The 12,403-nt window shown below is 44.5% G+C and overlaps 1 protein-coding gene across 1 annotated transcript in view; it reads left to right on the forward strand.

Moving 5' to 3' along the window:
* Window positions 1-12,403, forward strand: part of glb1l (galactosidase, beta 1-like) — a 53,228-nt gene that overhangs the window by 12,399 nt on the left and 28,426 nt on the right. The window contains exons 3-7 of the mRNA XM_045704937.1: window positions 3,931-4,081; window positions 8,175-8,235; window positions 8,351-8,445; window positions 11,722-11,902; window positions 12,002-12,060. Of these exons, the coding sequence (XP_045560893.1) occupies window positions 3,931-4,081; window positions 8,175-8,235; window positions 8,351-8,445; window positions 11,722-11,902; window positions 12,002-12,060 (547 nt within the window). The remainder of the gene's footprint in view (window positions 1-3,930; window positions 4,082-8,174; window positions 8,236-8,350; window positions 8,446-11,721; window positions 11,903-12,001; window positions 12,061-12,403) is intronic.

A 12,403-nucleotide genomic window follows, 5' to 3' on the forward strand; every position in this document is an offset into this window, starting at 1 on the left:
TTTGGCAGTGATTACAGCCTCAAGTCTTCTTGGGTATGACGCTTCAAGCTTGGCACACCTGTATTTGGGGAGTTTCTCCCATTCTTCTCTGCAGATCCTTTCAAGCTCTGTCAGGTTGGATGGGGAGTGTCGCTGCACAGCTATTTTCAGGTCTCTCCAGAGATGTTAGATTGGATTCAAGTCCGGGCTCTGGCTGGGCCTCTCAAGGACATTCAGAGACTTGTCCTGAAGCCACTCCTGCGTTGTCTTGGCTGTGTGCTTAGGGTCGTTGTCCTGTTGGAAGGTGAACCTTTGCCTCAGTCCGAGGTCCTGAGCGCTCTGGCGCAGGTTTTCATCAAGGATCTCAATGTACTTTGCTCCGTTCATCTTTGCCTCGATCCTGACTAGTCTCCCAGTCCCTGCCGCTGAAAAACATCCCCACAGCATGATGCTGCCACCAGCATGCTTCACCGTAGGGATGGTGCCAGGTTTCCTCCAGATGTGACGATTGGTATTCAGGCCAAAGAGTTCAATCTTGGTTTCATCAGACCAGAGAATCTTGTTTCTCATGGTCTGAGAGTCTTTAGGTGGCTTTCGGCAAACTCCAAGCACGCTGTCATGTGCCTTTTACTGAGGAGGGGCTTCCGTCTGGCCACTCTACCATAAAGGCCTGATTGGTGGTGTGCTGCAGAGATGGTTGTCCTTCTGGAAGGTTCTCCCATCTCCACAGTGGAACTTTGGAGCTCTGTCAGAGTGACCATCAGGTTCTTGGTCACCTCCCTGACCAAGGCCCTTCTCCTCCGATTGCTCAGTTTGGCCGGGCGGCCAGCTCTATGAAGAGTCTTGGTGGTTCCAAACAACTTCCATTTAAGAATGATGGAGGCCACTGTGTTCTTGGGGACCTTCAATGCTGCAAAAATGTTTTGGTACCCTTCCCCAGATCTGTTCCTCGACACAATTCTGTCTTGGAGCTCTACGGACAATTCCTTCGACCTCATGGCTTGGTTTTTGCTCTGACATGTACTGTCAACTGTGGGACCTTGTATAGACAGGTGTGTGCCTTTCCAAATAATGTCCAATCAATTGAATTTACCACAGGTGGACTCCAATCAAATTGTAGAAACATCTCAAGGATCATCAATGGAAACAGGAAGCACCTGAGCTCAATTTAGAGTCTCATAGCAAAGGGTCTGAATACTTATGTAAATAAGGTATTTCTGATTTTTTATTCATTAGCAAAACATCTCTAGAAGCCTGTTTTCACTTAGTCACTATGGGGTTTTGTTGAGGAAAAAAGTCTAACGAAACAAAATGTGGAAAAAGTGGTCTGAATACTTTCCAATTGCGCTGTTATCCTCTATGGGCTAGGTGGGTCAACATCCACCGTGAGTTATTACTGCTTTAACACAACTACCTATTTTAATCCTCCAAGGACTTCTACTACAACCTCTTTAACCTCTATGGGCTAGGTGGGACGCTTGCGTCCCACCTACGTAACAGCCACTTGCAGCCTGTGGCGCGATTTTCAAAACCTTAAAAATCCTATTACTTCAATTTCTCAAACATATGACTATTTTACAGCTATTTAAAGACAAGACTCTCGTTAATCTAACCACACTGTCCGATTTCAAAAAGGCTTTACAACGAAAGCAAAACATTAGATTATGTCAGCAGAGTATCAAGCCAGAAATAATCAGACACCCATTTTTCAAGCCAGCATATAATGTCACCAAAACCCAGAAGACAGCTAAATGCAGCACTCACCTTTGATGATCTTCATCAGATGACAACCCTAGGACATTATGTTATACAATACATGCATGTTTTGTTCAATCAAGTTCATATTTATATCAAAAACCAGCTTTTTACATTAGCATGTGACGTTCAGAACTAGCATATCCCCCGCAAACTTCCGGGGAATTCGCTAACATTTTACTAAATTACTCACGATAAATGTTCACAAAAAGCATAACAATTATTTTAAGAATTATAGATACAGACCTCCTCTATGCACTCGATATGTCCGATTTTAAAATAGCTTTTTGGTGAAAGCACATTTTGCAATATTCTAAGTACATAGCCCAGGCATCACGGGCTCGCTATTTAGACACCCGGCAAGTTTAGCACTCACCATAATCATATTTACTATTATAAAAGTTTGATTACCTTTTGTTGTCTTCGTCAGAATGCACACCCAGGACTGCTACTTCAATAACAAATGTTGGTTTGGTCCAAAATAATCCATCGTTATATCCGAATAGCGGCGTTTTGTTCGTGCGTTCCAGACACTATCCGAAATTGCATGGCGCAATTCGTGACAATAAAATTCTAAATATTCCATTACCGTACTTCGAAGCATGTCAACCGCTGTTTAAAATCAATTTTTACGACATTTTTCTCGTAGAAAAGCGATAATATTCCGACAGGGAATCTCCTTTTCGGCAAACAGAGGAAAAAATCCCAAAGGCGGGGGCGGTCGGGTCACGAGCATAAGCCCAGTGTCCCTTGATCGGCCACTTGAGAAAGGCGATAATGTGTTTCAGCCTGGGGCTGGAATGACGACATTCTGTTTTTTCCCGGGCTCTGAGCGCCTATGGACGACGTGGGAAGTGTCACGTTAGAGCAGAGATCCTTAGTAAATGATAGAGATGGAAAAGAAGTTCAAGAAATGGTCAGACAGGCCACTTCCTGTAAAGGAATCTCTCAGGTTTTGACCTGCCATTTGAGTTCTGTTATACTCACAGACACCATTCAAACAGTTTTAGAAAATTTAGGGTGTTTTCTATCCATATGTAATAAGTATATGCATATTCTAGTTACTGGGTAGGAGTGGTAACCAGATTAAATCGGGTATGTTTTTTATCCAGCCGTGTCAATACTGCCCCCTAGCCCTAACAGGTTCACCAGTACTCTAGTCAGTTATGTCACCAGTACTCTTCTCCCTCTTGCCAGTTATGTCACCAGTACTCTTGCCAGTTATGTCACCAGTACTCTAGTCAGTTATGTCACCAGTACTCTAGTCAGTTATGTCACCAGTACTCTTCTCCCTGTTGTCAGTTATGTCACCAGTTCCCTAGCCAGTTATGTCACCAGTACTCTAGTCAGTTATGTCACCAGTACTCTTGTCAGTTATGTCACCAGTACTCTTGCCAGTTATGTCACCAGTACTCTTGCCAGTTATGTCACCAGTACTCTTGCCAGTTATGTCACCAGTACTCTAGTCAGTTATGTCGTCAGTTATGTCACCAGTACTCTTCTCCCTCTTGCCAGTTATGTCACCAGTACTCTTGTCAGTTATGTCACCAGTACTCTAGTCAGTTATGTCACCAGTACTCTAGTCAGTTATGTCACCAGTTATGTCACCAGTACTCTAGTCAGTTATGTCACCAGTACTCTTCTCCCTCTTGCCAGTTATGTCACCAGTACTCTAGTCAGTTATGTCACCAGTACTCTAGTCAGTTATGTCACCAGTACTCTTGTCAGTTATGTCACCAGTACTCTTGTCAGTTATGTCACCAGTACTCTTCTCCCTCTTGCCAGTTATGTCACCAGTACTCTTGCCAGTTATGTCACCAGTACTCTAGTCAGTTATGTCACCAGTACTCCAGTCAGTTATGTCACCAGTACTCTAGTCAGTTATGTCACCAGTACTCTTGTCAGTTATGTCACCAGTACTCTTGTCAGTTATGTCACCAGTACTCCAGTCAGTTATGTCACCAGTACTCTAGTCAGTTATGTCACCAGTACTCTTGCCAGTTATGTCACCAGTACTCTTCTCCCTCTTGCCAGTTATGTCACCAGTACTCTTCTCCCTCTAGTCAGTTATGTCACCAGTACTCTAGTCAGTTATGTCACCAGTACTCTTGTCAGTTATGTCACCAGTACTCTTGTCAGTTATGTCACCAGTACTCCAGTCAGTTATGTCACCAGTACTCTTCTCCCTCTTGCCAGTTATGTTCCCTGGAACTTCCATGAGGAAAAGCGGGGTGTTTACAACTTCTCTGGGGATCGAGACCTGGAGAACTTCCTGGATCTGGCCAATCAGACTGGCCTCCTGGTGATCCTCCGCCCTGGACCCTACATCTGTGCAGAGTGGGAGATGGTAAGCACTACAATACATAGAGGTATAAGACAGGTCATAGTAATGAATGGAATCAAAGTGCTGAATTCATTCCGTTCCAGCCTTTACTATGAGCCTAAGTGCTGAATTCATTCCGTTCCAGCCTTTACTACAGCCTTTATTTAACTAGGCAAGTCAGTTAAGAGCAAATTCTTATTTTCAATGACGGCCTAGGAACAGTGGGGTTAACTGCCTTGTTCAGAGGCAGAACGACAGATTTTGTACCTTGTCAGCTCGGGGATTCGATCTTGCAACCTTTCGGTTGCTAGTCCAACGCTCTAACCACTAGGCTCTACCTGCCGCCCCACATTTAACCTCTCTGGGCCCAGCCAGAAATAATCAGACACCCATTTTTCAAGCTAGCATATAATGTCACATAAACCCAAACCACAGCTAAATGCAGCACTAACCTTTGATGATCTTCATCAGATGACAATCCTAGGACATTATGTTATACAATACATGCATGTTTTGTTCAATCAAGTTCATATTTATATCAAAAAACAGCTTTTTACATTAGCATGTGACGTTCAGAACTAGCATACCCCCCGCAAACTTCCGGTGAATTTACTAAATTACTCACGATAAACGTTCACAAAAAACATAACAATTATTTTAAGAATTATAGATACAGAACTCCTTTATGCACTCGCTATGTCCGATTTTAAAATAGCTTTTCGGTGAAAGCACATTTTGCAATATTCTGAGTAGATAGCCCGGCATCACAGGGCTAGCTATTTAGACACCCACCAAGTTTGGCCCTCACCAAAGTCAGATTTACTATAAGAAAAATGTTATTACCTTTGCTGTTCTTCGTCAGAATGCACTCCCAGGACTTCTACTTCAATAACAAATGTTGGTTTGGTTCAAAATAATCCATAGTTATGTTCAAATATCCTCTGTTTTGTTCGTGCGTTCAAGACACTATCCGAAAGGGTAAATAAGGGTGACGCGCCCGACGCGTTTCGTGACAAATTGTTTTTTAAATATTCCATTACCGTACTTCGAAGCATGTCAACCGCTGTTTAAAATCAATTTTTATGCCATTTTTCTCGTAAAAAAGCGATAATATTCCGACAGGGAAACCGTGTTTTAGTTCAAAGACAGAGAAAATAAAAACATGGGGTCGCCTCGTGCACGCGCCTCAGTCTCATTGTCCTCTGATAGACCACTTACCAAAGGCGCTAATGTTTTTCAGCCAGGGGCTGCAAAGACATCATTCAGCTTTTTCCCGGGTTCTGAGAGCCTATGGGAGCCGTAGGAAGTGTCACGTTACAGCAAAGATCCTAAGTTTTCAATAAAGAGAGTCAAGAAGCCCAAGGAATGGTCAGACAGGCCACTTCCTGCATGGAATCTTCTCAGGTTTTGGCCTGCCATATGAGTTCTGTTATACTCACAGACACCATTCAAACAGTTTTAGAAACTTTAGGGTATTTTCTATCCAAAGCCAATAATTATATGCATATTCTAGTTTCTGGGCAGTAGTAATAACCAGATTAAATCGGGTACGTTTTTTATCCGGCCGTGTAAATACTGCCCCCTATCCCTAACAGGCTTTAAAGGGTCACCATTACATTTTACATTTGGTCATTTAAGGAGAAGCTCCTGTCCAGAGACAGTCCCCCACTGCTTCCTTCACTATTGAGCTATGTTTCCTTGACCTGCACTTTGTTATAAGACTGTCTCTGGTCAAAGTCAGGCCGTTCAGCTGACAGCAACACATTGGAAACTCACTACATCACATGGTGTGAGGCTGTAGTCCACTGGAAGTCCTATTCTCACCTGGAGGACCGTAGAAAGAGAGGGATGGTAGTTCTATTCTCACCTGGAGGAATGTAGAAAGAGAGGGATGGTAGTTCTATTCTCACCTGGAGGAACGTAGAAAGAGAGGGATGGTAGTTCTATTCTCACCTGGAGGAACGTAGAAAGAGAGGGATGGTAGTTCTATTCTCACCTGGAGGAATGTAGAAAGAGAGGGATGGTAGTTCTATTCTCACCTGGAGGAACGTAGAAAGAGAGGGATGGTAGTTCTATTCTCACCTGGAGGAACGTAGAAAGAGAGGGATGGTAGTTCTATTCTCACCTGGAGGAACGTAGAAAGAGAGGGATGGTAGTTCTAGACGAGAGAGAGAGGATGGTAGTTCTCACCTGGAGGAACGTAGAAAGAGAGGGATGGTAGTTCTATTCTCACCTGGAGGAACGTAGAAAGAGAGGGATGGTAGTTCTCACCTGGAGGAACGTAGAAAGAGAGGGATGGTAGTTCTCACCTGGAGGAACGTAGAAAGAGAGGGATGGTAGTTCTATTCTCACCTGGAGGAACGTAGAAAGAGAGGGATGGTAGTTCTCACCTGGAGGAACGTAGAAAGAGAGGGATGGTAGTTCTCACCGGGAGGAATGTAGAAAGAGAGGGATGGTAGTTCTCACCTGGAGGAACGTAGAAAGAGAGGGATGGTAGTTCTCACCTGGGGGACCGTAGAAAGAGAGGGATGGTAGTTCTATTCTCACCGGGAGGAACGTAGAAAGAGAGGGATGGTAGTTCTCACCTGGAGGAACGTAGAAAGAGAGGGATGGTAGTTCTCACCTGGGGGAACGTAGAAAGAGAGGGATGGTAGTCATTCTCACCGGGAGGAACGTAGAAAGAGAGGGATGGTAGTTCTCACCTGGAGGAACGTAGAAAGAGAGGGATGGTAGTTCTCACCTGGAGGAACGTAGAAAGAGAGGGATGGTAGTTCTCACCTGGGGGAATGTAGAAAGAGAGGGATGGTAGTTCTCACCGGGAGGAATGTAGAAAGAGAGGGATGGTAGTTCTCACCTGGAGGAACGTAGAAAGAGAGGGATGGTAGTTCTCACCTGGGGGAATGTAGAAAGAGAGGGATGGTAGTTCTCACCGGGAGGAACGTAGAAAGAGAGGGATGGTAGATTCTCACCTGGAGGAACGTGGAAAGAGAGGGATGGTAGTTCTCACCGGGGGGAATGTAGAAAGAGAGGGATGGTAGTTCTCACCGGGAGGAACGTAGAAAGAGAGGGATGGTAGTTCTATTCTCACCTGGAGGAACGTAGAAAGAGAGGGATGGTAGTTCTATTCTCACCTGGAGGAACGTGGAAAGAGAGGGATGGTAGTTCTATTCTCACCGGGAGGAACGTAGAAAGAGAGGGATGGTAGTTCTCACCGGGAGGAACGTAGAAAGAGAGGGATGGTAGTTCTATTCTCACCGGGAGGAACGTAGAAAGAGAGGGATGGTAGTTCTCACCGGGAGGAATGTAGAAAGAGAGGGATGGTAGTTCTATTCTCACCGGGAGGAACGTAGAAAGAGAGGGATGGTAGTTCTCACCTGGAGGAACGTAGAAAGAGAGGGATGGTAGTTCTATTCTCACCTGGAGGAACGTAGAAAGAGAGGGATGGTAGTTTATTCTCACCGGGAGGAATGTAGAAAGAGAGGGATGGTAGTTCTCACCTGGAGGAACGTAGAAAGAGAGGGATGGTAGTTCTCACCGGGAGGAATGTAGAAAGAGAGGGATGGTAGTTCTCACCTGGAGGAACGTAGAAAGAGAGGGATGGTAGTTCTCACCTGGAGGAACGTAGAAAGAGAGGGATGGTAGTTCTCACCTGGAGGAACGTAGAAAGAGAGGGATGGTAGTTCTCACCTGGAGGAATGTAGAAAGAGAGGGATGGTAGTTCTCACCTGGAGGAACGTAGAAAGAGAGGGATGGTAGTTCTCACCGGGAGGAATGTAGAAAGAGAGGGATGGTAGTTCTCACCTGGAGGAACGTAGAAAGAGAGGGATGGTAGTTCTCACCGGGAGGAACGTAGAAAGAGAGGGATGGTAGTTCTCACCTGGAGGAACGTAGAAAGAGAGGGATGGTAGTTCTCACCTGGAGGAATGTAGAAAGAGAGGGAAAGGAGTCAGAAAGGGGAGGGGTGTTTTGGTGTCATGCACCACCGAGTAACAGATGTTGTTTTGACTCTCCTCTTCCGCTCTCTCTCTCTCTCTCTCTCTCTCTCTCACAATGTGTCAGCTGACAGAAATATCTGAGTCGTGCTTACAGAAGTTCATGGCGTTTCTCTCTCTTTCAGGGCGGTTTACCAGCTTGGTTGCTCCAGAAACCAAACATTGTACTTCGCTCAGCAGATACAGGTATCATAAACCGTACTGCCTGTACCATCCCTGTACACATATCAGTAATTCAGTGTTTCTGGCTTGGTTGGCTCCTTGTGTTTAATCAGTGACTAGTGTCTTGCTTTTGTTCCAGACTACTTGGAGGCAGTGAGCACCTGGATGGCGGTGCTGCTACCAAAGATGAGGAGATGGCTGTATCCAAATGGAGGCAACATTATCACTGTGCAGGTACAGTTGAAGTCGGGAAGTTTACATACACCTCAGCCAAATACATTTAAAAACTCTGTTTTTTCCACAATTCATGACATTTGATCCTAGTAACAATTTCCTGTTTTAGGTCAGTTAGGATCACCACTTTATTTTAAGAATGTGAAGTGTCAGAATAACAGTAGAGAGAATGATTTATTTCAGCTTTTATTTCTTTCATCACATTCCCAGTGGGTCAGAAGTTTACATACACTCAATTAGTATTTGGTAGCATTGCCATTAAAATTGTTTAACTTGGGTCAAACGTTTCAGGTAGCCTTCCACAAGCTTCCCACAATAAGTTGGGTGAATTTTGGCCCATTCCTCCTGACAGAGCTGGTGTAACTGAGTCAGGTTTGTAGGCCTCCTTGCTCGTACACTTTTTCCAGTTCTGCCCCCAAATTTTCTATGGGATTGAGGTCAGGGCTTTGTGATGGCCACTCCAATACCTTGACTTTGTTGTCCTTAAGTCATTTTGCCACAACTTTGGAAGTATGCTTGGGGTCATTGTCCATTTGGAAGACCCATTTGCAACCAAGCTTTAACTTCCTGACTGATGTCTTGAGATGTTGCTTCAATATATACACATAATTTTCCTGCCTCATGATGCCATCTATTTTGTGAAGTGCACCAGTCCCTCCTGCAGCAAAACACCCCCAAAACATGATGCTGCCACCCCCGTGCTTCACGGTTGGGATGGTGTTCTTCGGCTTGCAAGCCTCCCCCTTTTTCCTCTAAACATAACGATTGTCATTATGGCCAAACAGTTCTATTTTTGTTTCATCAGACCAGAGGACATTTCTCCAAAAAGTACGATCTTTGTCCCCATGTGCAGTTGAAAAACGTAGTCTGGCTTTTTTATGGCGGTTTTGGAGCAGTGGCTTCTTCCTTGCTGAGCGGCCTTTCAGGTTATGTCGATTTTGGACTCGTTTTTACTGTGGATGTACAGTGGGGGGGAAAAGTATTTGATCCCCTGCTGATTTTGTACGTTTGCCCACTGACAAAGAAATGACCAGTCTATAATTTTAATGGTAGGTTTATTTGAACAGTGAGAGACAGAATAACAACAAAAAAATCCAGAAAAATGCATGTCAAAAATGTTATAAAATGATTTGCATTTTAATGAGGGAAATAAGTATTTGACCCCCTCTGCAAAACATGACTTAGTACTTGGTGGCAAAACCCTTGTTGGCAATCAGAGGTCAGACGTTTCTTGTAGTTGGCCACCAGGTTTGCACACATCTCAGGAGAGATTTTGTCCCACTCCTCTTTGCAGATCTTCTCCAAGTCATTATGGTTTCGAGGCTGACGTTTGGCAACTCGAACCTTCAGCTCCCTCCACAGATTTTCTATGGGATTAAGGTCTGGAGACTGGCTAGGCCACTCCAGGACCTTAATGTGCTTCTTCTTGAGCCACTCCTTTGTTGCCTTGGCCGTGTGTTTTGGGTCATTGTCATGCTGGAATACCCATCCACGACCCATTTTCAATGCCCTGGCTGAGGGAAGGAGGTTCTCACCCAAGATTTGACGGTACATGGCCCCGTCAAATGATGCGGTGAAGTTGTCCTGTCCCCTTAGCAGAAAAACACCCCCAAAGCATAATGTTTCCACCTCCATGTTTGACGGTGGAGATGGTGTTCTTGGGGTCATAGGCAGCATTCCTCCTCCTCCAAACACGGCGAGTTGAGTTGATGCCAAAGAGCTCCATTTTGGTCTCATCTGACCACAACACTTTCACCAGTTGTCCTCTGAATCATTCAGATGTTCATTGGCAAACTTCAGACAGGCATGTATATGTATTCTTGAGCAGGGGGACCTTGCGGGCGCTGCAGGATTTCAGTCCTTCACGGCGTAGTGTGTTACCAATTGTTTTCTTGGTGACTATGGTCCCAGCTGCCTTGAGATCATTGACAAGATCCTCCCGTGTCGTTCTGGGCTGATTCCTCACCGTTCTCATGATCATTGCAGCTCCACGAGGTGAGACCTTGCATGGAGCCCCAGGCCGAGGGAGATTGACAGTTCTTTTGTGTTTCTTCCATTTGCGAATAATCGCACCAAATGTTGTCACCTTCTCACCAAGCTGCTTGGCGATGGTCTTGTAGCCCATTCCAGCCTTGTGTAGGTCTACAATCTTGTCCCTGACATCCTTGGAGAGCTCTTTGGTCTTGGCCATGGTGGAGAGTTTGGAATCTGATTGATTGATTGCTTCTGTGGACAGGTGTCTTTTTAACAGGTAACAAGCTGCGGTTAGGAGCACTCCCTTTAAGAGTGTGCTCCTAATCTCAGCTCGTTACCTGTATAGAAGACACCTGGGAGCCAGAAATCTTTCTGATTGAGAGGGGGTCAAATACTTATTTCCCTCATTAAAATGCAAATCATTTTATAACATTTTTGACATGCGTTTTTCTGGATATTTTTGTTGTTCAAATAAACCTACCATTAAAATTATAGACTGATCATTTCTTTGTCAGTGGGCAAACGTACAAAATCAGCAGGGGATCAAATACTTTTTTCCCCCACTGTAGATACTTTTGTACCTGTTTCCTCCAGCATCTCCACAAGGTCCTTTGTCCTTTGCTGTTGTTCTGGGATTGATTTGCACTTTTCGCACCAAAGAACGTTCATCTCTAGGAGACAGAACGCGTCTCCTTCCTGAGCGGTATGACGGCTGCGTGGTCCCATGGTGTTTATACTTGCACACTATTGTTTGTACAGATGAACGTGGTACCTTCAGGTGTTTGGAAATTGCTCCCAAGGATGAACCAGACTTGTGGAGGTCTACATTTTTTTCCTGAGGTCTTGGCTGATTTCTTTTGATTCTCCCATGATGTCAAGCAAAGAGGCACTGAGTTTGGAGGTAGGCCTTGAAATACATCCACAGGTACACCTCCAATTGACCCAAATTATGTTCATTAGCCTATCAGAAGCTTCTAAAGCCATGACATCATTTTCTGGATTTTTCCAAGCTGTTTAAAGGCACAGTCAACTTAGTGTATGTAAACTTTTGACCCACTGGAATTGTGATACAGTGAATTAATCTGTCTGTAAACAATTGTTGGAAAAATTGACTTGTGTCATGCACAAAGTAGATGTCCTAATCGACTTGCCAAAACTATAGTTTGTTAACAAGACATTTGTGGAGTGGTTGAAAAACCGAGGTTCAATCTCAAACGGAAGTGTATGTAAACTTCTGACTTCAACTGTCGAGTCCTTATGCTGAGGAATGACTCGTTGACTTCCTTCCTGTGACTCCGCCAGGTAGAGAATGAGTATGGGAGCTACTATACCTGTGACTATAACTACATGCGGCACCTGCGGACCCTCTTCCAGTTCTTCCTGGGGGACAACACTGTTCTCTTCACGACCGACGGGAACACGGACCGGGAAATGACCTGTGGGACCCTGGAGGGAATGTACGCCACTATAGACTTTGGGACAGGTAGGGAGTCGAAGAAATGGAGCAGAGAGGTTTTGGAACATAGTTGCCAGAATATCGTTTTTTTTTAAAAGCCACCTTCTTCTTTTGTTCTCCACTCAGACGTCAACATATCCCAAGCTTTTAGTCGGCAGAGGAGATTTGAACCAAGAGGCCCTCTGGTGAGAAGTCGCTTCTTACAACAACTTCATATATTAGATGATGATGTAGTACCATGACCAGACTAAACTATTAGATGATGATGATGATGATGATGATGATGTAGTACCGTGACCAGACTAAACTATTAGATGATGATGATGATGATGATGTAGTACCGTGACCAGACTAAACTATTAGATGATGATGATGGAGGGAAGATGATGATGATGTAGTACCGTGACCAGACTAAACTATTAGATGATGATGATGATGATGTAGTACCATGACCAGACTAAACTATTAGAGTGATGATGATGATGTAGTACCGTGACCAGACTAGACTATTAGATGATGATGATGTAG

This window comes from Salmo salar, chromosome ssa21, assembly GCF_905237065.1.
Source record: "Salmo salar chromosome ssa21, Ssal_v3.1, whole genome shotgun sequence".
NCBI lineage: Eukaryota > Metazoa > Chordata > Actinopteri > Salmoniformes > Salmonidae > Salmo > Salmo salar.